Genomic DNA, 13,228 nt, shown 5'->3' with positions numbered 1-13,228 from the left:
TTCACAATTATATATTCACATAAGAGCTGGTGGTTGTTCAATTATGAGATATAGATGAGTAGAGATAAAAAGAATACACATCTGTGCACATTGTAATGAAAATAATAACACCTGCATAGTATATGTCTTGACCATAGAAGATACAATCTTAATTAGAAGCAACCTAATAGAGATTGTAAATTATCGGAAATTAAAGCTATTGATTAGGTCCATAATGGAGTTTGAGATATTTCATGGTATCTGGGAGGGTGGGATAACAGTTGGGCCTAAACACAGATGTGCATTGAGGGGAGGCCTTGATTGCCTATCTATGTCTCGATATTCCTGGCTATCTAAGAAGTCAAACCATTGGGCCCACATAATCACATATTTTTCAACCTCCTCTGTGGTGGAGTGGCGTAATTGCTCCATTTTTTCAATCTGTTCTATCTTTTGGAACCAAAGGGAGATCGATGGAGGGTCAGTAGATTTCTATTTCAGAGGTATACATGCCTTGGCTGCATTGAGCAAATGTTTGACAAGAGATTTTTTGTATGAACGCATGCTCTCTCTACAAAGATGTAATAAGAATACTTCTGGTAGAAATTCTAATTTTTCACTAGCAATAGTAGCTATTAATGATTGGACTCTGGTCCAGAAGGGAACAATTGATTGGCAATCCCACCAAATGTGAAGAAGAGTACCCCTTGCACTTTGACACCTCCAGCACACATCAGAGACCTGAGGGAAGCACTGATGAAGAAAGACGGGTGTTCTATACCCGGGTGTTCTATACCAATGAGCTAGCAGTTTAAAGTTCATCTCTTGAGTCAGTACACTTACTGAGCTTTTATATCCCATAATGCAAACTTTTTCCCAGTCATCTTCATCAAACGATTTTTTTAATCTGCGTTCCCACTCATCTTTAAATAAAAATATGGGCTGCTGAGATAAGTCCAGAAGGGATTTATATAGTTTAGAGACTAAGTTTCTCTGGGGAGTGTTCTGTAGAATCAAGGAGTCAAAGTCTGTAAGTTTATTTTGGGCTACCTTAATCAGGTCTTTTGCTGAGAGGAATGTTCTTAATTGGAAGTATTGCCAAAAAGGGATCTTATTTTCTGAGTCAGTTTCCAGAGTAGTTATGGGGATACAAGTCTGTCCATCAACTAGATCTTTTATAAGGAGATCCTTTCGTAGGTTCAAGTGGGGCATAAAATCTGTCTGGTGTCCAGGAAGGAAATTATTCGTTGTTCTCAATGAAGTTAAAGGACCAGGTATAGTCGAGTCTTTTGTTTCTGAACAGCACTTTCGAAAGGTCAGTAAGGTAGCATTAATTAATGGATGAAATTTAATGTATTGTAGGGCTGAGAATTTGTAATCTAGTGTAGGATTCCATGGGCACCACTTAATGTCTTGGCCAAAGAAATCTTTTTCTAGCCTCACCCAATCTTTAGAGTCTTCATTACAATGCCAATCCACAATTCTGCTAATCATGGAGGCTTGATAATATCTCCAAATGTCAGGAAGTCCTGCTCCTCCTCTGTCTCTAGGATAAGTTAGTTTATCTTTTCTAATTCTAACAGGTTTCTGTCCCCAAATAAATTTAGTGAAAGCTTTCTGCAAGTTCACAAACCAGAGTTTAGGAAGAAAGAGTGGGATAGTAGAGAAGTAATACAATATGCGAGTGTGATGATCCGCTCAGCTGGCTGCACAGGCAGACAGCTGTTTGTCCATTCCTCTAGTCTGTGGGCTGCAGGTCTCTGGAACAGAGACCTGTCTTTCCATTGCAAGTTTCTGTTCTGTTCTCTTGCTGGGGAATTTGCATACATTCGTTATGCAAATCCCCTACCTGCCTTCTTTGATGACTGGCACTATAAGAGCTTTATGTTTCCCAGAATGCTTTGCTGGACATTTCCCTTCCATGCTCAGTTCCTGATGGACACTGCTGGAGTGTCAGCCATTGCTATCTAGTATAGTTAATTCCTGGGGGTTGCTTTAGGCTCCCCTGCTAGGCCAGTCAGGTTGTATTATCTGTATTGCCTGTTCTGTCTTGTCTTGCCTGTTTGCCATTGTCCTGTCCCTATGGTGGTTGACAGGAAATGGTTCTGATCTCTGTTCTTGGAGTATAGCTGGTGCAGCGGTTGCTACCAGCTATCTCTTCTGTTCTGTCTTCTGGGATCGCGCTAGCTACTTTTTGCTAGCGCTGGGGATCCTCCTGTTCTGTCTCCTGGGATCGCGCTAGCTACTTTTTGCGAGCACTGGGGATCCTTCTGTTCTGTCTTGTCTGTCGCGATTGCGCTGTCACCAGCGGCAGTTGATAGCGAATCGCTCTGTCTTGTTTAGATCGCACTAGCCGCTAGCGTTAGCGGCTGTGGATCTTTCTGATCTGTGTTCCTGCTTGGATCACACTTGCTCTGGCGGAAGAGCGGTGGATCCTTTCTGCCTAGTTCCTGTTTTTCGTGTGTCTGTCTTGTCCGCTACGCTTGCTGCAGGCTCGGTGAGGTAACCGTTAAGCAAGCGCTCGCGTCCCCTGTTTCATGTTTGTCTGTTTATGGTTAGTTAGGCGTGCTTGTCTCTATTGTGCTTATCACGTGGAGATCGCGCATAACCGCGTGCACTGTTGCGAATGAGTGCGGTGTTCGCGGTTAGCTAGCGGTTGTTATTTTCCGTATCTCCTTATTGTATTTGCTGTGCCTTTGCTACCCTCGTATTCTATTCTGTTCTGCCTTGTGTCACGTCTGGCTATCGCACCTCTCGCGATCGCGTTCCTATTTCGTATCTGCTGTTGTGTGTGCGCGGTTGCGGGGTGGTGACTGGATTGGCGCACACACATACAACCTATCCCGTTGCTCAATCTCATTCGCAATCGCCTCTCTTGCGATTGCGTTCTGCGCTTCGTACAATTCCTGTCTGGCACTTGTGGAGGTACAGAGGATTGGTTCCTCTGCACTCCCCAGCGCCATCTGCCGACAGGAATTTCCCTCTACAGGTGCGTAGCACCTTTTGCTGGGTGCCTGCAAATATACGCTTGTGGAGGATTTCCGCCGTGTCAGCGCACGCGTTGTGCGCTGATCACGGAGAAAGTTCCACAATCGTTACAGCGAGGTAATATCGTCATCTTTCGGCTAGCTATTCTTCCAAACCAGGACAATGGCTTACTCTGCCAGTTCTCCAATGTGTGCTGGACATGCCGAAGCAAAGTGTCAAAGTTACTTTCTTTAAATTTGTCTGTTCTAGAAGTGATCTGGATCCCCAGATATGTAAAACTTTTATCTGCCCACTTAAAAGGAAAGTTTTGAATACAGGATGCTTTTGTGTCAGGGTGAAGTGTCAGGCTCATTCCAAACGACTTGGAGAAGTTAATTTTAAGGTTGGATATCTATGCAAAAAGCGCAAATTCTTGTAGTAAATTTGGAATCGAAACTAAAGGCTTTGTTATGTAGAAAATCATGTCATCAGCGTATGCTGCTAATTTATATTCTTTTTCACCTATTTGTACTCCAGAGATATTTACATTAGATCGCACTGCATTCAAAAATGGTTCCAAAGATAAAATAAAGATTAGCGGAGAGAGAGGGCATCCCTGCCGCGTGCCATTTTTCAACTGAAAGCTTTTAGAAAGAGTACAATTCACCCTGACACAGGCAGAAGGGTCACTATACAGTAGAGCTATCCATTTTTTCATAGATGGGCCCAGGCCCAAACTTTCCAAAAGGGAATGTATATAAGACCAAGACACTCTATCAAAGGCCTTCGGTGGAGAGAAGTAGCCCCTCCACCGGTCGCCGAGAAAGCCAATGCTGAATATTAATGGTTTTCACTGTGTTGTCCCTGGCTTCACGTCCAGGGACAAATCCAGCCTGGTCCAGAGAGATAAGTTCTGGGATATGTGGAAGTAGCCTATTTGCAATTATTTTAGCAAAAAGCTTAATGTCAACATTTAGTAATGAAATAGGATGGTAGCTTTCACATAACATAGGATCCTTACCCTCTTTAGAGATAACCGTTATATGGGCAGTTAATAGTTCTTTGGAATGTCTGTCATTCTTAGATGTGTTATTGAAAGCTTTTATAAAATGAGGAGCTAGTACATCCCTATATAGGCGATAATATTGTGTGGTAAACCCGTCCGGACCTGGACTTTTCCCTGATGCTGTTTGTTTCAATGCTAAATAAAGCTCATCCTCTGTTAGTTCCTCCTCCATTTCTTTCATGTCTTGTTCCTTCAACTTTTTCAAGCCAATTTTTTTGAGGAAATCCTGAATTTTCTGGGAGTAAGACTGAGTATCTACATTTTGTGGGAGATTGTACAAATCAGAGTAGAATTTCGCAAATTGGTCTGCTATCTCCTGCAATTTGTATGTTTTATTCTGATCTTTCTTTTTGATACACGAGACCTGAAGTTCCATTTTACGATTACGTAGTAATCTTGCTAATAATTTGCCTGGTTTATTACCTTCCACATAGAAGGATTTCTTCCTCATAGAGAAACTATGGTTAGCTCTGTAGTATAACAATTTGAGTAATCGCTCTCTAGCAACCTGCAACTCCTCATAGTCTGTCTGAGATAAAGAGTGCTTATGTGTGTCTTCTAGTGTCTTTACTTTTTCGATTTGATGAGTAATACCAGCATCTCTCTCCTTTTTAACTTGGGAACCCATAGCTATAAGCATTCCCCTAATTACTGGTTTGTGTGCCTCCCATACTAAGAGGGGATTTTCATCTTGCTGACCATTACTATGGAAATAGTGACTGATAGCAGATTTGACTTTTTCGATTCTAGTCTGATCTGACAATATCTCCTGCTGGGATGATGGTTCCTTCATTAAACATGTGTCCCATGATTACGGGTAGACGGAAATCTGCGTAAAAGTCAGGTAAATCAACAGAGGATATACGTAGGATTTTGCAGAACTTGTGAACATCACCCGGAAGACGCAGAACCGCTATGCGCCCATCTCGTGAGGCCTGCAGACCGAAAGGAAATGTACATTTGTACGTGATGCTGTGTGAGCGGAGCTCAGTGAGTAAGGGAGCAAGGGCTCTCCTATTCCTTAATGTGATCTGTGAGAGGTCTTGGTATAATTTGATTTCTGTTTCATTAAACATTATAGTGTCCTGTTCCCTTGCTTTTTGCATTATTTCTTCTTTTAGCATGAAATTAACCAAACAGCAAACAATGTCTCTAGGAGTTTCGCCATCTGCACCATGCGGCTTTAAAGCTCTGTGAGCACGTTCTATGTCTATGGCAGTGTCCTTAGGCCTGTCCAGCAGACTGTTAAAGATAGAAAGGAGGGCAGAGTTAATGTCGCTGGGCTGCACAGACTCTGGTACGCCTTTCACACGGATGTTGTGTCGTCGTCCCCTATTATCTAGGTCTTCCATATGTCTGTTTATCTCAATTAAATGCAAGTTATGAGAAACTGTTGCTTGCTGTAGTTCCTCAATGGCTGCATCTCTATTATCTCCCGCCCTCTCTGCATCCTCAGTCTGCTTCACTAGGCCCTGTACATCCTCCTTGAGCTCATACACTGCACCCATCATACTGTTTTTAATGTCTGCAGCTAAGTTGTTCATGTCAGACATCGGAGGAAGTTGTTTAATATAAGCAAACATGTCAGCATGGCTCACCAGAGGTTCTGTAGCAGAGCTGGTCTGCGGGCCTTCTGCTGGTGCAGGTGTCTGCATCATCTTAGATGTCTCACGCCTGGAGTTGTCCGTCTTCTGCAAGCGAAATATGTCTGGAATGTTTCTGCTTGGCTGCACACCTTTTGTTCTCTGGGTGTCTGTGAAGCTTCCTGGATGTTTTTGGTTCGATAGCATAGCGCTGGAAGGGTGTTAGCTGCGGGGATTTGTGAGTCTCTGCAGGAGCTCTGAACTTAGGCTTCCATCTTCCACCGTGTGCAAACCACGCCCCCCCTGAATTTTAGTATTAACAGACAATTTAAAGATTGTCGTCCTTGTCCTAGTAGCCATCTTTGTCCAATTAAAAAATGATGTACCGCCTGATCCAGGGTGCAAGCTGGATCAGGTAGTGTTAATCACTGCCACTCCTGCAGCCTTTAATGGTTTAGTTTCATTTTCCAGGAGGTCAGGGAGTCACGGCGCTGCATACAGAGCTCTGTGCTCTCATCCGAGAGTACGGAGCTTAGTAAAGTGAGGAAAAGGCGGGGAGGAAGGGGTGGAATAAAGATGGTGAAGGGTCATTGAGAGGAGGAACAGGGGCATTCCTAATGCCAGAGGTTGCATTTTGCAGGAGTGCCTCTCCTTACCCTCTTAGATTCCTAACAAACTGTTTGTCTGCAATTTCAAGAGTCATAGCACGGAGCGGGGGCATCAGCAGAGAACGGCGCAGAGAGAGCACAGATGCAAGTCATGCAGCAGGGAATATTTCTCATTGTCCCTTCTGCACCTACTGCTCTGCCTCGGGTACATGTTCAGGTACAGGCAAAGATCACATGAGTCCTTCTCTAATGGAGGTCTGGACCGGTAGCAATCCAAAAACAGAAGGGCCTCAGCAAGCAAGACCTCAAGGACAACTTGGAACACATGTACAATAAGCTGGCACGCCAAGTCTGAACTACGGTACACTGTGTGGAAGCAACGCTGATGTGGGAAATTTCTGCTTTGGGTAGCAGGACTGATCTGCTAGAGATGAAGCATGATGAACGACTGCTGTCTCACAAAGAGCTCAAATCTGAGCACAACAGCCTAAGGGACTCGGTATACACACTACAGCTCCAATTGGAAGATCTGGACAATCGTAACTGGAGGAATAACCTCTATATCAGAGTTTTCTCAAAATCTTACTACGACTTGACCACTTGCATACCATTTTCAGTTCTTTATTACCCGATGAGACTACTGAGACATTTGTATGCAACAGAATCCATAGGGAACTTAGAACCCAGACCAACCACCCAGAGATGTAGTGCTTTTTTTAAAGGACATTCTTATCATGGAGAAAATCTTGTAAAAAGCACAATCTCATCCTGATTTGGAGTATGAGGGGCATCACATCCAAATATACCAAGACATTTCACCTATCATGCTTGAGAAAAGGCAAGAGATGAGGAATATAATTTTAGCTCTCTCCAAGGCCCAAAAGTCTTTACCTCTGGGGTTTCCCGTTTAAGTTTCTGGTATCCTACAATATGGCATTAATCAGGTGATTGCTTCCCTTTAGGATGGCACCAGGCTACTTACTACTTCACCAGAAATGAGTCAGGCTCTGGCTCTGTCTCCAGTCTGGCCACCCTGAAGGTCACAGAATGCCAGATCTTCATTGTGTGCACAAGATCTGCCACTAGGCCTTAATGGGAGATATTGTTGCCTTACACCTAAATATCTTCCTCTGTAACATTTGTCTATAATCTTAATTTTTGGCTACTTCACAGTTTTGAGATGACTTTATGGGGCTGTATTCTGGGCTCTTCCCCTGTGCTTTGTGTTTATTCTACAAACCCCTCTCCCACCACCACCACCGGCTGCAGACCTACTTGTTCACTTATTGCCCAATATAGGCTGTGATTTTGACAGTACTTTTTAGTACGTTGCCTTTTTAGTACTTCGCCTTTTTTAGTATGGTGCCTTTTTAGTACTTTTTCAACTGCAGATTTGTCGGCCGTTTTGGTGTCTCTATGGCCCCTCACTTTTTCAAGACCACTGGAAGAGAGATGATTGCATTAGTTAGTTGTAACCCTGCATTTGTGTTTTTCTGTCCAGCATTAGCCAGAACAAGCCATGTCAGTATTTTCTCCATCTCAGGTATACACATTCAGAAGGCACAACCTGTAAGAAATAAAATATGTAAGCAGTGACATACAGACAGGCTAGTTTTCTGTCTCCTTCCTTTGCCAGCTCTCCCCCCATACTCCCAAGCTAATGGGTCTAATGGAATAGTTGGAAGTTACCAACATTATACATACCCAATGCTGCTGGAGAACTGGGAGCTGAAGATCTGCCATTTATCAGCTGATTCTTTTTAGTTTCCTGCATCTTTGGAGCCTGTTTTGTGATGTTTGGCTTCTGGCCCCATAGTGAGCAGTGCAATCAGGTGGTGTTTCAAGAATTCCAATATCTCCCTCCATCTTGTACATGCATCAGACCACACCCTGTGAACCTGCAAACATCACGTATTCATTAATTTTTTCTTGCTATAATCCAAGGTTTAGATATTGACACCAATTTAGAAAAAAACTAAGCTGGGGCTCTTTCTTAATTTTTTACTTTTGGAAGACAATCAGCTGGTCTTTGGTACTTGTGATTTTGCAAATTTACTTTAGAGATGAACAGAACATAGCCCTTTTCCAAATAATGTATAACTGAATACTACCTTTTTTTTAGTGTGCTATGCTTCTAACTTGTTTGTACTTGTTTAGTTCCAAAATAAAAATATTTGCTTCTTTCCTTTCAGAGCCCCGGGCACTCAAAATATCACCTCTGCTTAAGACCTGTTATATGTACAATGAGAGGAATAACAATATGATTTTACCATGATATGTGACAAATAACCAAGTTTAGGCTTTGCATAATGTCATGCTTGTCAAAAATGTAGTTGTAGACTAGTAAACAATGCATAGCTGATCTCATAAGCTTGTATGGTAGGGAAAGCAGGTCTGCTGATCACATCTCTGCTAGGCGAATGATCAGTTTACTCGCATAATGTCATGTCAGTTATTTATAGATGTAATACTTGCATGCATTCCTAACAGAGAGAAAGGCACTGTCTATGAATTCATTATGATTATTCACAGGGAACCTTTGTAAAACACATTATGGATAATAGGCCATTTTCTTGCACAGTGTTCCTTCACTTAGGAACAATTACATAACTTGTTTTCTTAGGGACATGGATGCACTGAGACTGTGCCTACATAAAGATGATTGTGTATGCACAATCTTAAGTTTACAGGTAGTTTCAAGGGACTATGAACAGCATGAGGGATAATGATCTAAACTGTATCACGTTCTCTAAATGTATTCATAAGAGGGCTTTAAAACCCCAAAAGCAGTTATTTGTGGGGTTGGTGAACTCAGCTCAGAGCATGCATGGATCAATAATGGAGCAATTATTGAGACTTTTCATCCAAATATTGCCAATAGCTGCAGTTAGGAAGGTCAGGAAAGGTTAGGGAAGTTAGTATAAGGCTTTATTTCAGTGTTCGAGTTACAGGAAACTACTAAGTTAGTTGACCATGGAGTAAAAAAATAATAATAATAGAGTTAGGGATCATTTAAAGGTCTTAAGTGAAGCTTATACTAAATATGAGGGCTTAACTTTATATTGGGCATTTGTGAGTAAAAGGTTTAAGGTCCCCCCCCCCCCAAAAAAAAAAAGTTTTATTGAAGCACATATTGCACACTAACAGCATGTGATAATCATGCAATTAGGGTATTATTTGATAATGGCTGTAGACAGTGATAGGAATCATTACATTGTACGTATAGTGCTTCATTATAACTGTTTAAAGGTTGCAAAGTAAAGATAACAATTGTACCATCTAGCTATATGAGGTCATAACAATGATTAGACATTTATATCATTACCAGTGGACCTAAGCCCATTTTAAAACGGGCTAGGTCTTCATTGAGCATGCGCACTCACAATAGCTGCGCGCGCTTACCCGATCATGCCGCGCACGCGCCCGTCTCGTGCGCATGCCAGCCCGGCCGGCCTGCCCCTTGGCCATGCGACTCGCGACATTCCCCCTCACTGTCTCTGCATCCCTGCACATGCGCAGAGCGCAGATGGGACACTCACAGGGACATGGGACACAGAGACAGTAGGGTTTTATTACATGGGATATAATCTACAGCACAATATTGGAGTAATACAGTGAACAATGCTGGAGGGTCATCATACACACAGCATGAGAGCCCTGGTTATCATGCACATATTTAGATTCCGGATGGGAGGAGCTAAGCAAGCAACTACTAAAAGTGGTACAGATAGTGATTAACATTCCTGCCACCTATCCCAGATTACATGAAAAAAGGTTTAAGGTTAAATTAAAGAACTACTGTAGGGGGATAGGCGGAAAAAGAGTTCAACTTACCTGGGGCTTCTAACGGTCCCCCATAGACATCTTGTGCTCACTGATGTTCTGGTCCCGGCCTCCGATACATTTCTGGAATTTGCGACTTTAAAGTTGGAAAACGATTGCACCTGCGGGGCCATGTCTTCACTCCCCCTGACGTCACCGGGAGCATACGGCACAGGCGTAGACCATACTGGGCCTGCGCAGTATACTCCCGGTGACATCATCAGGAGCAAGGACGCAGCCGCGCATGTGCAGTGGTGGCTGCGTAGGCACAGGACCTCTGCAGGGGACCATTAAAAGCCCCAGGTAAGTTCAACTCTTTTCCACCTATCCCCCTACAGTACTCTTTTAAAGGCTATGGTGTGTGTATCTGGGAGGTCATGGTTAGTAAATGATTACTACCAGTAAAAGACACAGGAGGAATAAGTGGTTTGGATCATTTTTGTTTCATTTTTGCAATGTGTAATCCATGAAAAACAGACCGTTTTTTGTGTGTGTTTTTTGTGTGTAAAATAGTTTTGCCATTCTGCTTCTATGAAGCAAATAGAATGCACTATCAAAGTGGCAAGCGCTGTATGACGCTCTGTAAGGTTAAAAATTAGACTAAAGTCTACCTCACTCTAACTTGTTTCAACACAATCACTTTTCTGTTCTACTCTCTCCTCATACTCCAAACACAAAAAGAGACAGAACACTGCTAAATCTAACCATTCATGATTCCCTGGTTTTAAAACTTTAGGTGGATGTTGAGTTTTACAAATCTACAAGCAAAAACTTTACCGGACAAGAAAAATTGGTTTTCTCTCTAGTACATAATATGTTTTTGCAAAAGTATCATGATGCATTTATACTTATAGTATCTTCTTCAACATATTTAAAGCTCTGATTGATTAAATTGTTATGAATTGTTTTTGAATTAGTTTCTCTGTGCCTTACAACATATACTTTGTGTGATCTTTAGGAGGTTTGACAGATCTCTGGGTAAGTGGATGAAGCTGCAGGATGACATGAATAACCTCAACCAGTGGTTAACGGAAGCAGAGGCAGTTCTTTCTGATTCTCAAGGTGAAACAAGGGATCCAGAGAAAGCAAGACAGCATCAGCAAAGGGTAAAGGTAGGACAAGCAAATGCAGTTTTTTATTCCTCCTAATCTGGCATAGTTAAAGGAATGACATGTTAACATGAGTATTGGCTTCACTGGCAGTTTTTGTTACTTGGCAGGTTTATTTTTATTTGATCTTAGTGATTTTTTTTACATTTCATTTGGTAAAGTAAATTTCCCTCAAAAACCTCATGCTGCTCTAGCAATCTTGCAGAGTTTTGTTTATTGAAGTTAGTAAATAAGGCAGAATGCCAAGCAAAAATTGTTTATTGTTTTATGCATGTTTACTTATTGCTTAGTATTTTACAAAAAGTTAGTGAAAAAAATCATAATGTAATGGCGGTATTTGTAAGAAACTCACAACACAGTATTTTGTGGCAACCTTTTCTCATCCAGCTGTTGTATCCTGCTTTCTGCTTCTTCTGGATTTGTACTGTGTTCTATAGAGATCTACTCAGTTATCCAGGATATTGTATGTATGTTTCCTCACATCATTGAAGTTGAATTTTTTTAAGCTGAAAGGATCAGCTGGTGGCAACAGCAGTAAGTCATCCACCACCCGTAAATCATTAGAGTTATAAAACTCTACCCCATGACAAGATCGGAAGTGTTATGCATTAGAGTCAGGGGCGTAGCAATAGGGGTTGCAGAGGTAGCGACCGCATCGGGGCCCTTGAGCCAGAGGGGCCCTGAAGGACCCTCCCTCAACTACAGTAGTAGCTCTCTATTGGTCCTGTGCTCATAATAATCACTTCTATAGATACTTTGAATAGTAATAATCATTAACAAGCTGTTCCCCATCCCCTTCTTGCACCTCTGGCACTGTGGATGCCATTGGCAGGTTTTGGTGCGCCGTATCAATTGTTATGTATAGAGTGCTTGGGGGGCCCCATTATAAAACTTGCATCGGGGCCCACAGCTCCTTAGCTACGCCACTGATTAGAGTTCTGAAACTCTACCCCCAACACCCCCCACCCCATGACAAGATCGGAAGTGTTATACATTAGAGTTCTGAAACTCTACCACCCACCCTACAGCAAGATTGGAAATGTTTTGAAGCTCTTCAACCACAGAGCTTCAGAACACCTTAGAAAATAAATGCCACCACAGTTTTTGCATGATGCAATGATTTACAGGTGGCAGGTGAGTGGGTGAATTACTGCCGCTGACACCCACTGATCAGTGTAGCTCTGAGATACTGCTTTGCATTGAAGAATTAAACAAATTATGAAAAAAAAAATATCTGTTTATGTACATCCTTGGGTACAGATCTTGCTAAGTCCTCTTAGTGACTTAGCAATCAGAGTGCTAAAGTGTGAAATTAGACTTTTGTGGCTAAAACTTCACTTTTGAAACTTGGATCAAAGGGCAAATGCAACAGAATACAGGAACTGAGTTTATGTCTCTGGGTTTATGGATGAGGCTGTTGCTGGTCATGATTTATCTCATTGTTTAGGCTGCAAATGGGAAGGCCAAGGCTAAATCTCTCTCTAAAAACAAAAAAAGAAGATTGCAGCCTGTAGCGATAACAGTATGTGGTGTAGAAAACACCAAATATCTGGACTCCTTATCAGGCACTTTTTTTTTAACATCAGATGATCAAGTAGCTTAGAAACAGAAAACAAGCTTTGCAACTGAGAGACTATGCCATTTTTGGAAACCATTGGTACATGGAGTGGGGCTTTATTCCACAATTCAGGGATCCAGGAGATTTCAATGTAGGCCAGGGGGAGTTCACCACTTGCACTTTATGATGTTTCACTTGGCTCTGATACTTCCTCCTTTCAAACCCAGAATGAAGAAGTATTGGAGTCCCGTGAAATGTGGCATGGAGCTGAAGTTATGAACTTCCTCTGATCTTGTCTGCTTGTTCGGTACTGAAATGGTGCTGAAGTGTGGTGTTTGGGAGTTTCCAAATTCCATATGCTGAATTTGAACACCAACACTACTCTGAAGTCCTACCCCCAGTCAGGGCACACTTTTTCAGCATTGCTTAGTTGAATGCAAATAACATAAGAGAATAGAACATTACACAATGCACACTACACACCCTGGAAAATGAACAAAATGTATCATTTCACAGGTAACAATTCCCGTCATGTT

At 42.1% G+C, this 13,228-nt stretch overlaps 1 protein-coding gene across 15 annotated transcripts in view; it reads left to right on the top strand.

The window, feature by feature from the left end:
* DMD (dystrophin) overlaps positions 1 to 13,228 on the top strand; it is a 3,066,377-nt gene that overhangs the window by 1,536,479 nt on the left and 1,516,670 nt on the right. For all 15 annotated transcript variants that reach the window (XM_068268325.1, XM_068268327.1, XM_068268324.1 and 12 more), the window contains one exon: positions 10,984 to 11,137. In XM_068268325.1, the coding sequence (XP_068124426.1) occupies positions 10,984 to 11,137 (154 nt within the window). The remainder of the gene's footprint in view (positions 1 to 10,983; positions 11,138 to 13,228) is intronic.

The sequence above is a fragment of the Hyperolius riggenbachi genome, chromosome 2, assembly GCF_040937935.1.
Source record: "Hyperolius riggenbachi isolate aHypRig1 chromosome 2, aHypRig1.pri, whole genome shotgun sequence".
In the NCBI taxonomy this organism is placed as follows: Eukaryota; Metazoa; Chordata; class Amphibia; order Anura; family Hyperoliidae; genus Hyperolius; species Hyperolius riggenbachi.
This window is presented reverse-complemented; position numbering and strand designations above follow the sequence as displayed.